Raw genomic sequence first — 16,152 nt, forward strand, 5'->3', positions numbered from 1 at the left:
TTCTCTTAAGAGGTATGCCAGGCTAGAACAAAGGAAGCGTGCAGGAAGGCAACTGGTGAACGGTGAATAATTGCCATGAGCGTCGTGCGACGCCCGTGGAGGAAGTGGATTAAAACAGAAGCAAAACTCTGCGTGTGAGTGTGTTTGCATAGAATGCAAGGGGAGGGGCTACCTGTCGGGGGCAGAACCATCGCCAGAATTGGGTAACACGTGTTGCTCTGGATCTTGCCTTTGTACAGTAGGTAACAGAGATATTGGGCCAGTAGGTAACACAGATAGCAAGGCAGAGATATCTATTCACACACAGACCTTCCCCCATCAATTCTCCATCCAAAGGCATTGTTATTCTAGTTCAAGGACACATCCCAGACATGAAAGAGAATTCAATGAGGGTGCAGAAGACGGTCGACAGTCTTTATGGGTCACATAAAGAGGTCCTGGGGGTCTTACAGGTGAAACTCAAAAAATTAGAATATCGTGGAAAAGTCCATTTATGTAAGCAATTGTTTTCATTAGCTACTGGAGTTTAATATATGAGATAGACTCGTGACATGCAAAGCAAGATATGTCAAGCCTTTACTTGTTATAATTGTGATGATTGTGGCATACAGCTGATGAGAACCCCAAAGTTGAGATTGTTAATTTGGGGTTCTCATCAGCTGTACGCCATAATCATCACAATTATAACAAATAAAGGCTTGGCATATATTGCTTTGCATGTCACGAGTCTATCTCATATATTAGTTTCACCTTTTAAAGTTGAATTACTGAAAGAAATGAACCTTTCCACGATATTCTAATTTTTCGAGTTTCACCTGTATTTGACCTAGGAGTCAACTCCTGATATAGAGGCACTGGGTGAGGAGGGATGACGATCTTAACGCTTGCCCAGAAATGAATCGATCTATTTAGCTGGCGAGGAACTCTCCCTTCTTTTCTTGCCTCCCTCCCCAGATTCCTATTTCTTCTTGTAAAGTGCAAAAGCCACAAGCGCCACTGCCACGGCACACCCTGCGAGGAGCCACGTATAACTGCGTGAAGTCAATGGTGCATCGCCTCTCTCGCTGGGGAGGGAATCCCTCGCCCTTTTGACCGGCCGCTGCCTGTCCTCCGATTCGGGCGAGGGACCCAGAGATCGTTCGCCAGGGCTGACAAGCAAACCAGGGGCTCCTTCGTTATCCACACTAGGGCTCTGCTCCATTCTGAAGGTGAAGGTTCGGATGGAACCATCGCTGCCCCGGTGGTTGCCGCGTGAAAACTGGCAGGGAGCATCGCGGGCTCCATCCCCGCCCGGAACAGCCACATCGGCTGGACCAGAGCATCTCTCTTCGGATGAGCTGGGATTGCTGATCATCAAAGGGTCGCTGCCCACAGAGAAATCGCTGAAGCGAAGCCTGTCCGACCTCCCTGAATACGCAGGATTTGTCTCTTTTTCACTCAGCTGCTGATCAGACAATACCACCGCATTTACACCCTGTTCTGAATGCAGAACGCCCGGTTTGCAGGGTTCGTCGTCGTCGTGATTGGTAGAGAAGACACCGTGGTCTCTGGGACGGCGAAAGACTTTGTTCGTACTGGGTCTTGAATCTGCGGCATTTCCACTCACAGCAGAGGGCTGGATCGCCCGCAGGAGACAAGAAAATAGGTAAGAAAAACCCACCTACACATTTCTTTGCATGCCTGCCTTCCTGTCCCCGCCCCCAACCACTGGTAATTCCCCCTTCAGTATTTATCCTACAAGATACAGGTGGGTAGCCGTGTTGGTCTGCCATAGTCAAAACAAAATAAAAATTTCTTTCCAGTAGCACCTTAGAGACCAACTAAGTTTGTTCTTGGTATGAGCTTTCGTGTGCATGCACACGAAAGCTCATACCAAGAACAAACTTAGTTGGTCTCTAAGGTGCTACTGGAAAGAAATTTTTATTTTGTTTATCCTACAAGAGTTTTGGGATCCCATAATTCCTGCATTGCAGGGGTTCGGACCAGAGGACACCCCCGGGTCCCTTGCAACTTTCTGATTCCATGCATTCAGATGCAGAGCACGGGATCTGTAGCACGTGGTTGGGACAGTCCAGTCAGATTAATGATAACAACAACAATCCCCGGCTTCTTCAGTGAAAGCATCTCAGGGAGCAGGGTCTCTAGAGCAGGGGGAGCCAAAGGGATGCGCTCCAGGTATTTTTTGAAGCTGCCACTAGTGCACAACGCAGGGCCCAGACGGCTTGCGGGAGCAGATTACTGGCAATGTGTTACTCTGCTGCTAGGAGAGGTAGGCCGCTTCTGGTGACTTCCCACGCCCCTGAGCCTTCAAGCGCCAAGTGATGGGGACAGGTTGTTGCTCTGTGCAACAACCTTGGAGAGCTGCTGCCGGTCAGAGCGGGCTAGGTGCTCAAATGGGGCGATGGGCCCCTGGTTTCACAATTTCCCCGGCCTTTCCCCTTGCGTTCCCCGTGACTGCAACAACGCCGCCCCAAGCTCCGCACCCCCCAGAAGCGTGGACCAGCTTACCTGCTCTGGCGCTACCCCGATGGCGGCTGTGTCAGTCAAACCTCCACCCTGAATGGGAGTTTCAAACGCGTCGCTTGGAGCAGCCGAAAGGCGGCGAGGCGAGTTAGGGGGGATCACGTCGGTGGAGGAGAAACTGCCGAGGTCGGAAGGCAGAGGTCGACTCTGCCCTAAAGGTGTAGTGCTGGGCATGGAGCGAGTCTGTCCTCTGTTTGAAGGGCTACTGAGGAGCTGGGAGCTGCCAGAGGGAGGACTGTCAAGAGAAGCCACATTTGAAGAGAGGGTTGCAGCAACCTTCACAGGAATGCGGGGACCTGCATGGGAACAACGCATGCAATTACTCATCAGCACATGGGACGGTGCCCATCAGGGTGGATAAAAATCAATGATTTTTTTAAAAAATAAAAATAAAAAATCATATTTTTTCAGATTCAAATCAGATTTTTTTTTTTAATCGGATTTTTAAAATAAAATGCTTTGGGAGGAAAAATCTTTCTAAAGATAGCTTCCTATTTAATTTACATTATAGCCCAAATTGATGCTTTTGAATTATGGTGCTGGAGGAGACTCTTGAGAGTCCCATGGACTGCAAGAAGATCAAACCTATCCATTCTCAAAGAAATCAGCCCTGAGTGCTCACTAGAAGGACAGATCCTGAAGTTGAGGCTCCAGTACTTTGGCCACCTCATGAGAAGAGAAGACTCCCTAGAAAAGACCCTGATGTTGGGAAAGATGGAGGGCACAAGGAGAAGGGGACGACAGAGGACGAGATGGTTGGACAGTGTTCTCGAAGCTACTAACATGAGTTTGGCCAAACTGCGAGAGGCAGTGAAGGATAGGCGTGCCTGGCGTGCTCTGGTCCATGGGGTCACGAAGAGTCGGACACGACTGAACGACTGAACAACAACAACAACATAGCCCAAAGGCTATTCATCAGGAAATAAGGATTTGTTTTAAGTGTTTCATGTATGCTAAAACTCAGTCTGTTGTTTTTTTAATAAAATAAAAACAACAACGTTTAACCACATCAGTTAACAAACATGGATACATATGCTATAATGCTATTGTTTCAGTTAAATAAATTGTTTAAATTGTTATTAAGGAAACAATTATTTTTCTCCTTCCAATAAAGTACAGCAGAAAAGTTTTCCAAATATAAACAGTTAACTTATTAAACCTCACTATAATTTCATAATTATCAGTCTATGTATTTCTAATAGCATACCCAAATCAGTAATTTTTTATATATCTGTAAAAAACTGCTCTGAAAATTTATTATTCCAAAAACGAAACCTTCATCTGGTTGTAAATATTAAGATTATACCTACAAGAATGAGTCTTTATGTAAAAAAGAGAGAGAGAGAGAGAGAGATGTACAGGTAAATCAAGTCTCACTAACTAGTGATTTAAATCAAGTCTTACTGACTAGTGATTTAAATCGATTTGATTTAAATCAAATCCACCCTGGTGCACATGCTATGTTTTATATGCGCAGGAAGAGCAAGTAGCCGTGTGGCTTTAGACACAGAATTTGGCTCCCGGGCACCTGTGCTTTCATTGAGGAGAAGCACACGCCAAACCTCCTGTCAAGTTTATAGTCCTCATGGTAAGACAGGACTGAGAGTGCGCCTGAAATCCTGGAATCAAGGCTGAATGAGCTGGTTTTGAATAGTCTGCTATGCCTGAGTTAGAAGAAAGAGGTAAATAAAAGTGTTTAAAAACACTTTTGTTAAAAAAACAGAAGCTTTCCTATTGGGTATAGTGATGCCGAGACAAGATAAAAAATTGTTCTTATATGCAACAACTGCAGCAAGAATTTTATTAGCCCAGAAATGGAAACAGCATTAAGTACCAACAAAAGAAGAGTGGCAGACGAAAATGATGGACTCTGCAGAACTGGCGAAATTGACGGGAAGAATCCGGAGCCAGCGAGATAAAGTATTCCAAAAAGACTGGGAAAAAATTATATTATAATTGAAAGACAAATAAGCAATTAACATCATTAGCAGCGTTACCTGAAGATTTGTAAGATGAGCTAGTTAACTATTCAGGTGGAGTAATTTAATATCTTAAGTTATATTGTAACGAGAACAGGAAAAGAAGTGAAATGCAAGAACGTAAAATTTAATTTTGTAAACCATTAGGCAGGAGGGAGGGAAGTCGTTTAGGCTCGGTTGAGCCAAAAGAGTTAATAAGACGATACGAAGTTACGTATTGTGATTATATGTAAAACCAATAAAAATCATTTTTTTAAAAAAAAGAGGGTTGTGAGTCTCAATCACAGCAATTGACGCGATTTTTGCTGCATGGGACTCAAACCGTACCACGTCCTTACCTCTTCCCTGGCCATTTCCAGGCATGCGGTCTGTCGGGCTCGCTTCAAACTCTACTGGGGCAGAGGGGGCAATGTTGCGGCCCTGCGACGCCAGGTCTCCTCCCTGCTCTGCATCGAACTGCCTTTGCAGGAGGAAAGGGCTGCCTACGTCCTCTGGACCGTCCAGCACATCCTTGTTGTGATAGCCCCGCAAGGCCTGGGTCTTCTGCTCCCTCAGCAATGTTTTGTCTTGGCCCCTCGAAGCCAGTGGGGAGCTGCTGTCAGCAGAGGAGTAGTAGTCTTCCACTGGCTGGTTCCCAGGCATTTCGGGATCAGGAGGCGTAGCCAGCCCCGGGAAAACAGCACTGTCTACAGGGAAAATCCTGTTCCCAAAATAGCCATTCTTCACGCAAACGGGGCGGGACTGGCGGCTGTCCCACTTCTGCACCGAAGGACCCGCGTCGGGCCTTGAGGATGCTGGTGTGTTGCTTGGCAAAACCTCCTCAGGCGCCTCTCCAAGGCGGCCTCGACTCGGAGTGGCTCGGGCATCCTCAGCGGGAGCAGCTACAACATTGCTCTGGGGAGGTGTGGAAGGCCCATCATTTGTGGCACTGCCTCTGGCCTGAAAAGAACAAATCATAGAATCATGGAATTGTACAGTTAGAAAGGAACCCCCGAGGGTCTTCTAGCCCGGCCCCTTGCAATGCAGGGATCTTGGGTAAAGCATCTATGAAGAAGAAGAAGAAGAAGAAGAAGAAGAAGAAGAAGAAGAAGAAGAAGAAGAAGAGGAGGAGGAGGAGGAGTTTGGATTTGATATCCCGCTTTATCACTACCCGAAGGAGTCTCAAAGCGGCTAACATTTTCCTTTCCCTTCCTCCCCCACAACAAATACTCTGTGAGGTGAGTGGGGCTGAGAGACTTCAGAGAAGTGTGACTAGCCCAAGGTCACCCAGCAGCTGCATGTGGAGGAGTGGAGACGCGAACCCGGTTCCCCAGATTACGAGTCTACCGCTCTTAACCACTACACCACCCTGGCTCTCATGACAGATGGCCATCCAACCTCTGCTTTGAAACCTCCAAGGAAGGAGAGTCCACCCCCTTCCATCTCATGGTCAAACAGCTCTTACTGTCAGAAAGGCATTCGGAATCTCCCTTCTTGTAACTTGAAGCCATTGGTCCGGGTTCTACCTTCCAGAGCAGGAGAAAACAAGCTTGCTCCATCTTCCATGTGCCAGCCCTTGAGATATTTGAAGATGGTTATCCTATCTCCTCTCAAGTCTCCTCTTTTCCAGGCTAAACACAAGCAGCTCCTTCAACCATTCCTCATAAGGTTTGGTTTCCAGACCCCTGATCACCTTGGCCACCCTTCTATGTGCCCCTTCCAGCTTGACAGCACCCTTCTTAAATTGCGCTGCCCAGAATTGGGCACAGTATTCCAGGTGCGGTCTGACCAAGGCAGAATAGGGTGGGACCTCCTTTGATTTGGACACTATGTGGACAAATCATGAGGGTTAGACAACAGCAGCAGCCAGGAACCTCTGGACCGCTTTCCCCAGGTGCACCCACCTGCCCCACACCTGACACCAGGTGTGAGGCAGGCAAGGATGTCGCTGCAAAGGAATAACCGCAGGCTTGAAATTTCCTTTGCAACTTGTGTGCCCCTTCTGGCTTCACTGGACAAACACCCCAACCTCTCCTGCTGCTGTCCTTGCTTTGATCACAGAGAGTGGCCCCCTAGGGCTGGGCAGTATCTGGTTTCACCAGCTAAATATCACGATATCTCAACGTATCACAATATATATCTGCGGTGGCAAAGGGCCGTGATGTACCTCCTCGCAGCAGCCGAGGGCCTTGACAAGGCTCCGTGCAGCGGTGGAGGGCCTTAGAATGTAAAGAAGTTGTGGATTTAATGAAAATACTAAACAAACTTCCACATATTATATTTCATATATTTTCAACTAATTCAAGAATAGTTCCAAGCGATTTCCTAGTCAAGCTGCAACTGCTTCCCCACTCAGAAGTGGAATCTTTGCGTGTATAAGCCCCACTGAATTCAACTAAACTTACTTCTACTTTCCTGGCAGTAAGCCCCATTGAATTCAGTAGGGCTTGCTTGTGAGTAGACACACATTTGCTTGCACCGCTTACCGAAAAACACCCTCCCCGTCATTCTCGCACAGTACCCAACCTCCCATTTCAGCATAAGGCGGCCAGCTAAATCTTCTCCTCTCCACCCCCCCCAGAATATCCCCCCCAAGAAACCCCCCCCAATCTCTCCCTTTTTATCAAAGGGAGGGAGCGAGGGCAAGCAAAGGAAAAAACACCCTCCTTTATTATTATTATTATTATTATTATTATTATTATTATTATTTAAAAAAACAGCCTTCCTTTTTTATATGGAGGAAAGCTATTTAGGGGGAACAAACATCATAAACACCACCAGAAAATGAAAACGAAAACTCTTCCCCTTCTTTTTTTCACTGGTGAGGGAAGAAAGAAGTGTTTACAGGGTGGATTTGATTTAAATCATGATTTAAATCACTAGTCAGTAAGGCTCAGGGTGGATTTAAATTTTTAAAAAAATCTGATTTACAGTATATCCCAAAAAATCGATTTAAATAAAAAAAATCTGATTTTTTAAATATTTAAATCAGATTTTTTTTTATTTAAATCCACCCTGAGCTTTACTGACCAGTGATTTAAATCAGTTTGATTTAAATCAAACCCACCCTGGTTTTCCAGTTCTTTTGTCTACTTTGCCTCTTTGCGTAGCCGAGGGCGGGTGTGTGTGTGTGTCCCCCCTCCTGTATCATTAGCAGGTTCTGCATAATTAGCTGAGCTCTAAGTGGAAAGATACCAGTAAAGCTGAAAGCATTTGCTGGTCTGTGCCAGGGCTTATCTTCATTTCTTATCGGTTAGGAGGGAAGAAGGAGAGAGCAAAGAAAGATGGGGAGCAAACTGTGCCTGCAAATTATCTGCAAAGCATCGTTTGGCTGAGCTACCCCTTGGGAAGCTGCCAAGTCTCCACCTTGGCTATGCCAAGCCATAGAAGTCTTTCAAGCTAAACCCCTAGTGCAGCTGCTACTATATGGGGCCCAAATTTGGACTGGCAACCACCTTAGCACTCTGGAATCTGTTCAATCAAAGTTTTTATGGCAGATCTTTTCTGTCCCGCCATGCGTCCCAAACTCATCGTTGCAACTGGAGGCAAGTCTTCCTTCAGTAGAGAAGTACGGACCTGGCAAAGAACTTTTAACTTCTGGCTCTGCCTAAACTCACCCCCTTTTCCCAGTTTATTATCTCTAGTACTTCAAGACCCCCCACAAAAGCGCTTGGTCCAAAACTGTTTATCAGAAACTTCTCTCCTGTAGCCTATCCCCACAACACATGCTCATGATGGGCCCCACCAAAGCAAACAGTCCAATTGGCCAACGTTTAAAGGATATAGAGCAGGGGTGGCCAACTTCCAAGAGACTGCAATCTACTCACAGAGTTAAAAACTGGCAGTGATCTACCCCCTTTTGGGGGGTTCAGGTCAAAGTTGTTGAGCTTCTTTAGGGAAGAGGAAAGCGACATTGAGCTTTTTGTTTTTTAGGAAGGAAAGCCCTGTTTTTGGTGGTTCAGGTCATTTTAGGGGTGCAGGACAAAGATGTCGAGCTTTTTTTAGGGGGAGCCAAAGTTTTTTAGCTTCTTTGGGTGGGAGCCGCTGATCTTCCGGTGATCTACCACAGACGTCCAGTGATCACCGGTAGATCACGATCTACCTGTTGGACATGCCTGATATGGAGCATCTGAACAACCTGGCCACCATAAAGAAATTTTGCCCCTGGTATGCTCATTTTCCAACTCGCCACTTCGATTCTCTGGCCCCCATATCTGCACAAATTTTCTTTTCTATATACATTGTAACGTTTCATTGTCTCTATGGCCTTTGGCTAATGCAAATAAAGTTTAGTCTACCATCTCCACCTTTGGTTCACCGGCATACCGCCTTGTTGAAACACTTATCACGATGTTATTTCAATACCGGTATTCGGCATATCGATTTGCTGCACAGGCCCTAGCGGCCGCAAAGCAGCTTTGCATCAAACCCGAACTGTGCCGCTCCATCTAAATCAGCGTCACCTACACAGACAGCGGCTCTCTGGGGTTTCAGACAGGTGCCTTTGCTGGCTATCTAAAGATGAAAGGAACTGGGCTGCATGAAGACAAACAGGAACAAGAACCAGCAGTCTCTGACTTCTGGGTTGGGTTTTTTGAAAGGGTTGGGGTAGGATAAAAAGATTGGACTCATTATATGGTATTTTAGTTATATATGGTTTTGACAAATCGACACGGACATTGTGACAATGGAAAATGTTTAAAAAAGGGAAAATTAGCCAAAAAAATTTGAGGCCGGAAGGAGGGAAGGGGGGAAAAATTGGTTGAGGAACTAGGAAAGTGCAGCAGTACAATGAAGCTGAGGTAGAAAAGAAAATGTCAGTAATAAATTGCGGAATATAAATGTTTATAAAAGTGTTAAGGAGGAAAGAAATGTGGTTTAGATTAGATTTGGAAGATGAGAGGAAAACTGGGAATTATGCGTTACTTTGAGGTCAACGGGGGGGGGGGGATCCGGGGAAGTCAGATTAAAAGATGAAATTGTTGGATGTATGAATACCTGGCCCAGGAAAGGGGTTGGGCTTAAGCAATGATTTTAGTATAGGTTAAACGTGGAATGATTTTATGTACTCCTGTGAGAGGGGGGGTTGGATATTTTGCTCCCCTCGGTGGGAGAGGGGGGAGTATGAAAAGTTTAACCATGTAATGATTTGTGCTTTTAATTGGAAAATCTTATAATTTTTTAATTTAAAAAAAAAGGAACTGAACCTGGCAACTTTCTGCTAGCGAGGCAGGTGCCCTGTTATGGACCACAGTCACTTCCACATCCCGCACAGCACCTGGCACGCTCCTGGAACAGTCATCACAGTACAACAACAACAACAACAACAACATATTATTATTATTATTATTATTATTATTATTATTTATACCCCACCCATCTGGCTGGGTTTCCCCAGGTTTAATGTGTTTGTTTTAAAGCACAGCACGACAGCAGACAGACGCAAAGATATGCTGTGACGGCCATCTTCCAATACCTGAAGTGCGGCTGCCACACACAGAAGAGGGAGCAAGCTTGTTTTCTCCTGTTCGGGAGGATAGGACCCAAACCAATGGCATTAAGTTACAAGAAAGGGGATTCCGACTGAACATCGGGATGAATGAATGAATGAATGAAATACTTTATTGTCACTTGTACAACTTGTATACAGTGAGATTACACGAGCATCCCTACTCAGCTCTCTTAAAGGACACCCACCTAACCCGAAAGTCAGCTGCTGTATTCATCACCTTCTGTAGGCACTTCCTGTCAGTGGCTGTCAAACTGGCGTATCACACCGTGATGCAGTATGAAAGGACACTTTCTGTTGTGGACCGGTAGAAGGAGATCCTCAAATGTTGGTTGACATTGTTCTTTCGCGATACTCTGAGGAAGTGGAGTCTCTGTTGGGCTTTCTTAACCACCTGGGTTGTATTGATTTTCCAGGTGAGGTCTTCACTAAGATAAACTCCTAGGAATTTAAAGGAAGAGACCCTCTCCACACAGCCCTCCCCGATGTACAGCGGGGCTAGTTCTTTTCTCTTCATCTGAAAATCCAACACCATCTCCTTTGTCTTGCTGATATTAAGGTGCAAATTGTTCCCGAGGCACCATGTAGATATTTTTTGGAACTCCCCTCTATACGCTGATTCGTTTCCACCTGTTATTAAACGCATTATGGTAGTGTCATCTGCAGACTTAATAATCGCAGTAGACGGGTCAGATGATACACAATCATATGTATTTAATGAATACAGTTAGGGAATTCGCACACATCCCTGTGGTGTGCCAGTGCTGATTTTTAAGGAATTAGATGTTACATGTCCAATCCTCAGTTTGTGTCCCATCTATCATAGAATCATAGAGTTGGAAGAGACCACAAGGGCCATCCAGGAAACACCATCAAAGCATTCCTGACAGATGCCTGTCAAGCCTCCGCTTAAAGACCTCCAAAGAAGGAGACTCCACCACACTCCTTGGCAGCAAATTCCACTGTCCACTGTTTAGGTGGAATCTTTTTTCTTGCAGTTTGAATCCATTGCCCTGTGCTCGCTTCTCTGGAGCAGCAGAAAACAACCTTTCTCCCTCCTCTATATGACATCCTTTTCTATATTTGAACATGGCTATCGTATCACCCCTTAACCTTCTCTTCTCCAGGCTAAACATACCCAGCTCCCTAAGCCGTTCTTCCTAAGGCATCGTTTCCAGGCCTTTGACCATTTTGGTTGCCCTCTTCTGGACACGTTCCAGCTTGTCAGTATCCTTCTTGAACTGTGGTGCCCAGAACTGGACACAGTATTCCAGGTGAGGTCTGACCAGAGCGGAATACAGTGGTACTATCACTTCCCTTGAGCTAGATGCTATACTCCTATTGATGCAGCCCAGAATTGCATTGGCTTTTTTAGCTGCTGCATCACACTGTTGCCTCAAGTCAAGTTTATGGTCTATCAGAAAGTCTTTAATTCATTCACAGAACTTCCTGACAGTAAGAGCTGTTTGACAGTGGTGGTAGTAGACTCTCCTTCATTGGAGGTTTTTAAGCGGAGGTTGGATGGCCATCTGCCAGGGATGCTTTAGCTGAGATTCCTGCATTGCAGGGGGTTGGACTAGATGACCCTTGGTGTCCCTTCCAACTCTAGGATTCTATGAAAGGCAAGGGAAGAGAAACCAGTCTTAGGCTTTACCTCAGGGCTCCGAGGGAGATGTTCAGTTTCTTGAACAGGAGTGCTGTAATCGGGCATGTCTTCAGAGGCTGCATTTGTGGCAAAGTAGGATGGGTCTGAGACGCCTGTGGGCAACGGAGGCTGGACTCCACTACAGACTGGCAGGGGCATGTCAGGAGAGGGTGGGCCGGGCTTCACAGCTGGTACCTGGGAGCTATTCACCACAGCTGGTGAGGGAGCAACTGCCGGCACATTCCTCCGAGGAGCTGGAAGAAGAAGACACACCAGCAGCACAGAGGTTAATTTCTTTTTCCTTTATTTCCAAATATCAATTACTGAATTTTAATAACGAACAGGATTTAAAAATAAAATAGAAAGAAAGAAAGAAAGAAGAGAATAGTTGCCACAGTTGCCAATAAGGAATTATAGGGTACAGCTATGTGATTTACAAAGTCAGTAATAAAACAATAGAAGAGGAAAAGGATGTGTGGTCTATTATTACACAGGGTTCTGTGGTCTAAATCAAAACAACTGTATTTTTTTGCCCCCGAAAAAGAAGAGCACCAGTTTACACATTCATTCATTCATTTAGGAGGATTATATACTGCCCTTTTGCAAAGCTGACGATCTCCATTGCTCTTAAGAAGCAAAAAAAAGAGAGATACATTAAATGCAAAAGGAGGAAAGGCAACTTACGGAACTGCCAACGGTCGTAAACCTCTTCAATTTCATTCGCCAGCTCCTCTTGGTTCTGGTCCTGGAGAGCTTGGATGAGGAGCAACACCCAGCCCCTCCTCGTCTGGAGGCGCTGAAACAGCTCCCACACAGTCAGGTCGTTCCCTTCCCTGTCGTAATGCCTTTTAATTTCTTGCTGCAGAAATGGGGAACATGAAAATGCAAAGCTCAGGAACGGGGGAGAGGGACAGCGGCGGCGCGACACCTCGACCTACGAGTTTTTGAATGTGGTTTTCTCGACCTACGAATTTTTTCCCCCTCCGGAGATAGCGCCTTTCGAGTTACGAAAATTTCGACCTACGAGGGCGCCTTCGGAACGCATTAATGTCGTAAGTTGAGGTACCACTGTATATAAGGGTCTAGTGACTTCCGTTTCAGTGTATCTGAAGAAGTGTGCATGCACACGAAAGCTCATACCAAGAACAAACTTAGTTGGTCTCTAAGGTGCTACTGGAAGGATTTATTTATTTTTTATTTTGTATTGTTCATAAAGTTATACTTAAACATTTTTTTAAGCTCATCATACTGCGTTCGGAAGTCCTCCCCGACAGTGAACATAGATGGGGAGGACTTCCTGTTATACATGCTCTGCAGCATCCTTCCCCTGTGTGTGACCAGTTAGATGGGCGTGACCCTGGCACACCCTATAAAGGCACAGACCCTATAAAGGCACAACCATCTCCCTCTCTTGCTCTTTTGGCCCTTTGGCTCTTGCAACTGCTCTTTTGCCATCTTCCTTCTGCTGGCTCTTAGCCAGCAGCACATGACTCATCTCTACAAAGGATGGAAGCCACAAGGTAGAAAGTCTGAGACCTAGCTCAGACTTCTTTTCTCTACAACTGTACCTGTAACTACAAGATAAAGGCTGCCTTCAGGACAATACTGTGAACTGAACGTAAGTAAACTTTACCATTACTTTTAAAAGAAGACTGTCATCTCATTATTGTTTTTAACAGGGAACTTGTCAGGGAACTGCCCTCGGCCCCCGCGAGAGGTGTTGCCGATGTATAGAGAGCCACGACACCTCCTCAGCAGCGACACCTCTCCCAGCGGGCAGAGCGACTCCTCGTCTGGTGGGGAGGGGCAGGGAACCAGCAGTCCGGAGAGGCAGCAGCCTGGGGACGTTGCTGAGAGCCCCAGTGCAGCCCACGACATTCGATCAGAGGGGAGCACGCCACTTCCGTCGCTCCAGTTGCGCAGGGGGGTCAAAAGGAGACAGGGAAGGAGGCACCTGGGGATGCCAAAATTCTTATGTTGTGGTCACAGCCGGAAACCGGCACTCCCGGATTCTGCTAGCGACTGATACAGTCATGTTGTTCAGCTCTCTGCACTGTAAACAGCTTTGCACAATAAAACTGTTAAAAGACAGTTCGGACTCATGCCTGCTTACTCGTGAGCAACCCAACGCAGACCTGACAGAACTAAAGGGGAAATTTGCCAGGAGCAATCCAATCTGGACAAGCCAGGCTGGATTGCACAACTCAAATGATTCTAACGAATCAATCAGCTTGTTTCCAGAAATGTGCAAGGGAATTTGCTCTGCTATTAGCTCACTAGCGTAAGTGAGGAAGGATATATTTAATCAATATATCCTCTCCTATTATCCACAACATTCCCACAGCCTAAAGACACTACCCTGGGCATACTCTCAAGGGGCAGCTCCCCAATCCAAACACTGGCACCAACAAGAGCAGGGAAATCAGGGGGGGAAAGTTACCTTGTCTATTTCAGTGAGGCAGTGGAGATAGTCGAGCATCTGAAGGACACGGATGCATCGAAATCTGCACTGGTGGTCCCTGATGTACTCCTTCACTTTATCTTCAGCAAACCCCATGTTCAGTCAGCACCTAGAACCAGGAGAATCACAGATAGAACTGTAGAGTTGGAAGAGGCCGCAAGGGTCATCTAGTCCAACCCCCCCTTTTGTTCAGAATTTTGGGATTCAGAGTCTCGTGCTCCACCAACTGAGCTATCTGTGAAAGAAGCTGCTCACATCTAACAACTCAGATATATAAGCTAGGTGCCAAATGGCTCCTTAAACCAAGGTTGCAGTCGCCAAAACGGAATGTCTAGTTGCCATTTTTGGACAAGACGGATCTCAATTCTTCTTTTTAAAAAAGATGGACTGATTGTGATTTGCTTCTCAGTTAAACATCTGGTTAGTTCAAATGACAACCTTGAGCTAAGTTAAGAACTTTGATCTTCACTCCTGTGGCAAGTTCTGGGACCTCTGCGACTTCTCACCACTCCGAGACTGGGTGGAGTAGGGGCACATAACAATTCATTTGCAATGCTAGAAAAAAAATCATCTGGAAAGGTTCACAAATTCTGCCCTCACCTCCAGGAAGTGGAAGAAAAGAGAAATGCAATTCCCAGCAGTTTGGGGTTTTGATATTTTTTTAAAGAACAGTTAGCTATACCCAAAATAAGTACAGTGAAAGCAGACAGAAAAAGAATCAGGTTTTTTCTTATGCAGTGACTTCAATTTGAGACATCCAGATGGAGCCTGTGCTTGTTGCAATGGCCCGTTGCTGGCATTCTGGTTAGTACGTCCCAGCTACCGTACTGGGAATTACTGCCTCCTGCACGCCACGCGCAATCGGGAATCCCTTTCTGCCCATCTCTCTGGAAACACCCATACAGCAAGCGATATATACACGACCTGCTGCATTATGCAAGACAGGTAAAGGGACATCCCCGTTGCTACCTTCCCTGCGCAGCGCAAACCTGTGAATGTCTACTCAGAAGTAAGTCCATCGAGTTCTACGGCACTTGCTCCCAGGGTCGGGTTGCATCCTTAGCCACGTTGAATGCGGGTGGGTGAGGTGTAAGGTAGAGGACAGCCAGGACCTTGGGACGGGTTAATAACCCGCGGTCGCCCGAACAGGCCTCTTATCTATTCCCATTTCCCACGCCCCTTCCCGCTGGAAATCCCCGATGACGAAAAACGCAAACAGCTTCCTTGCATATCCACAGCGGAAAGTGGCGGTGCATGATGGGGCAGGAAACCCCCGCTCTCTTGCCATAGGCCCTGCCCGGCAAAGTGAGCCCGGAAGAGGGAAAAGTGGGTGTTTATATATGGCGGGGCCAAAAAAATAAATAAAAAAGAAATCCTACAACTCTCCAAGTCGAGGAAAGAGTTGCATGCAGAGGAAGGTGGCTCGGCACGCCTCTTTTCTTACCTGGTCTCCACACGCTTCCAGAGGAAGAATCCGGATTCAGAAGAAAGGAAGTGCAGGCGGTGGGAAGTAACTAGCAGGCGACTCAGCAAGAACAGCTGCCTTAGGCCGGCCCTCGGCGGCGCGCGCAGATTCCCGGGGATCGTTCTAAGCCCGCCCCGCGCCTGCCTCCCATTGGTCGCTTGGCTTCCGCTCTGCGCTGCTTGTCAAATCCGTTTGGAATGTTCAGTTGCTGATTTCGGAGCGGGGTGGGGGTGGTTAAAGAAACAAACAGACAGACAGACAGACAGGCACATCACCACGTGGGTGGCCCCTAGGAGCGCGCAGTGGCCGGAGGATGGCTGGAGAGATTCTCTTGAGGGTTTGCCCCCAAGCTGCGGAAACTGCTGCACGGTAGGCTCTGAAGTCAGCTTTGCAGCCTGCCGGGTCGGTCCTGTCCTGTTCACGATAGTCATGTCATGGAATTCTACTCGATATGATCCAGAGCAGAACTCCGACGTATAGTTAGCAGAGTAAAAACTGAAACAGGATTCCCCAAAAATAGACCGGAGGCAATTGTATTTCATCCAGCAGAGCTTTACTGCTACTGAAGGCAGGCGGTGAGCATAATGGTCA

At 46.6% G+C, this 16,152-nt stretch overlaps 1 protein-coding gene across 1 annotated transcript; it reads right to left on the reverse strand.

The window, feature by feature from the left end:
- Positions 1-812: 812 nt before the first annotated feature.
- On the reverse strand, positions 813-15,773 carry MAVS (mitochondrial antiviral signaling protein). The gene is made up of 7 exons (XM_033159584.1): positions 15,541-15,773; positions 14,076-14,205; positions 12,320-12,494; positions 11,645-11,889; positions 4,841-5,441; positions 2,509-2,819; positions 813-1,615 (listed from the first exon to the last, which is right to left on the reverse strand). The coding sequence occupies exons 2-7, from the start codon at positions 14,190-14,192 to the stop codon at positions 959-961; spliced, it is 2,106 nt and encodes a 701-aa protein (XP_033015475.1). The 5' UTR covers positions 14,193-14,205; positions 15,541-15,773; the 3' UTR covers positions 813-958.
- Between the last annotated feature and the right edge of the window lie 379 nt (positions 15,774-16,152).

The sequence above is a fragment of the Lacerta agilis genome, chromosome 9 (assembly GCF_009819535.1).
Source record: "Lacerta agilis isolate rLacAgi1 chromosome 9, rLacAgi1.pri, whole genome shotgun sequence".
Taxonomy (NCBI): domain Eukaryota; kingdom Metazoa; phylum Chordata; class Lepidosauria; order Squamata; family Lacertidae; genus Lacerta; species Lacerta agilis.

Excerpts from the sequence above, each read along its gene's own strand:
- MAVS (XM_033159584.1), bottom strand. The coding sequence starts at position 14,192 with ATGGGGTTTGCTGAAGATAAAGTGAAGGAGTACATCAGGGACCACCAG. Across the intron at positions 11,890-12,319 it reads TTACGACCGTTGGCAGTTCC|CTCCTCGGAGGAATGTGCCG; the intron begins GTAAGTTGCCTT and ends TTCTTCTTCCAG. Across the intron at positions 1,616-2,508 it reads TCGGGGTAGCGCCAGAGCAG|CCCTCTGCTGTGAGTGGAAA; the intron begins GTAAGCTGGTCC and ends CGGGCGATCCAG.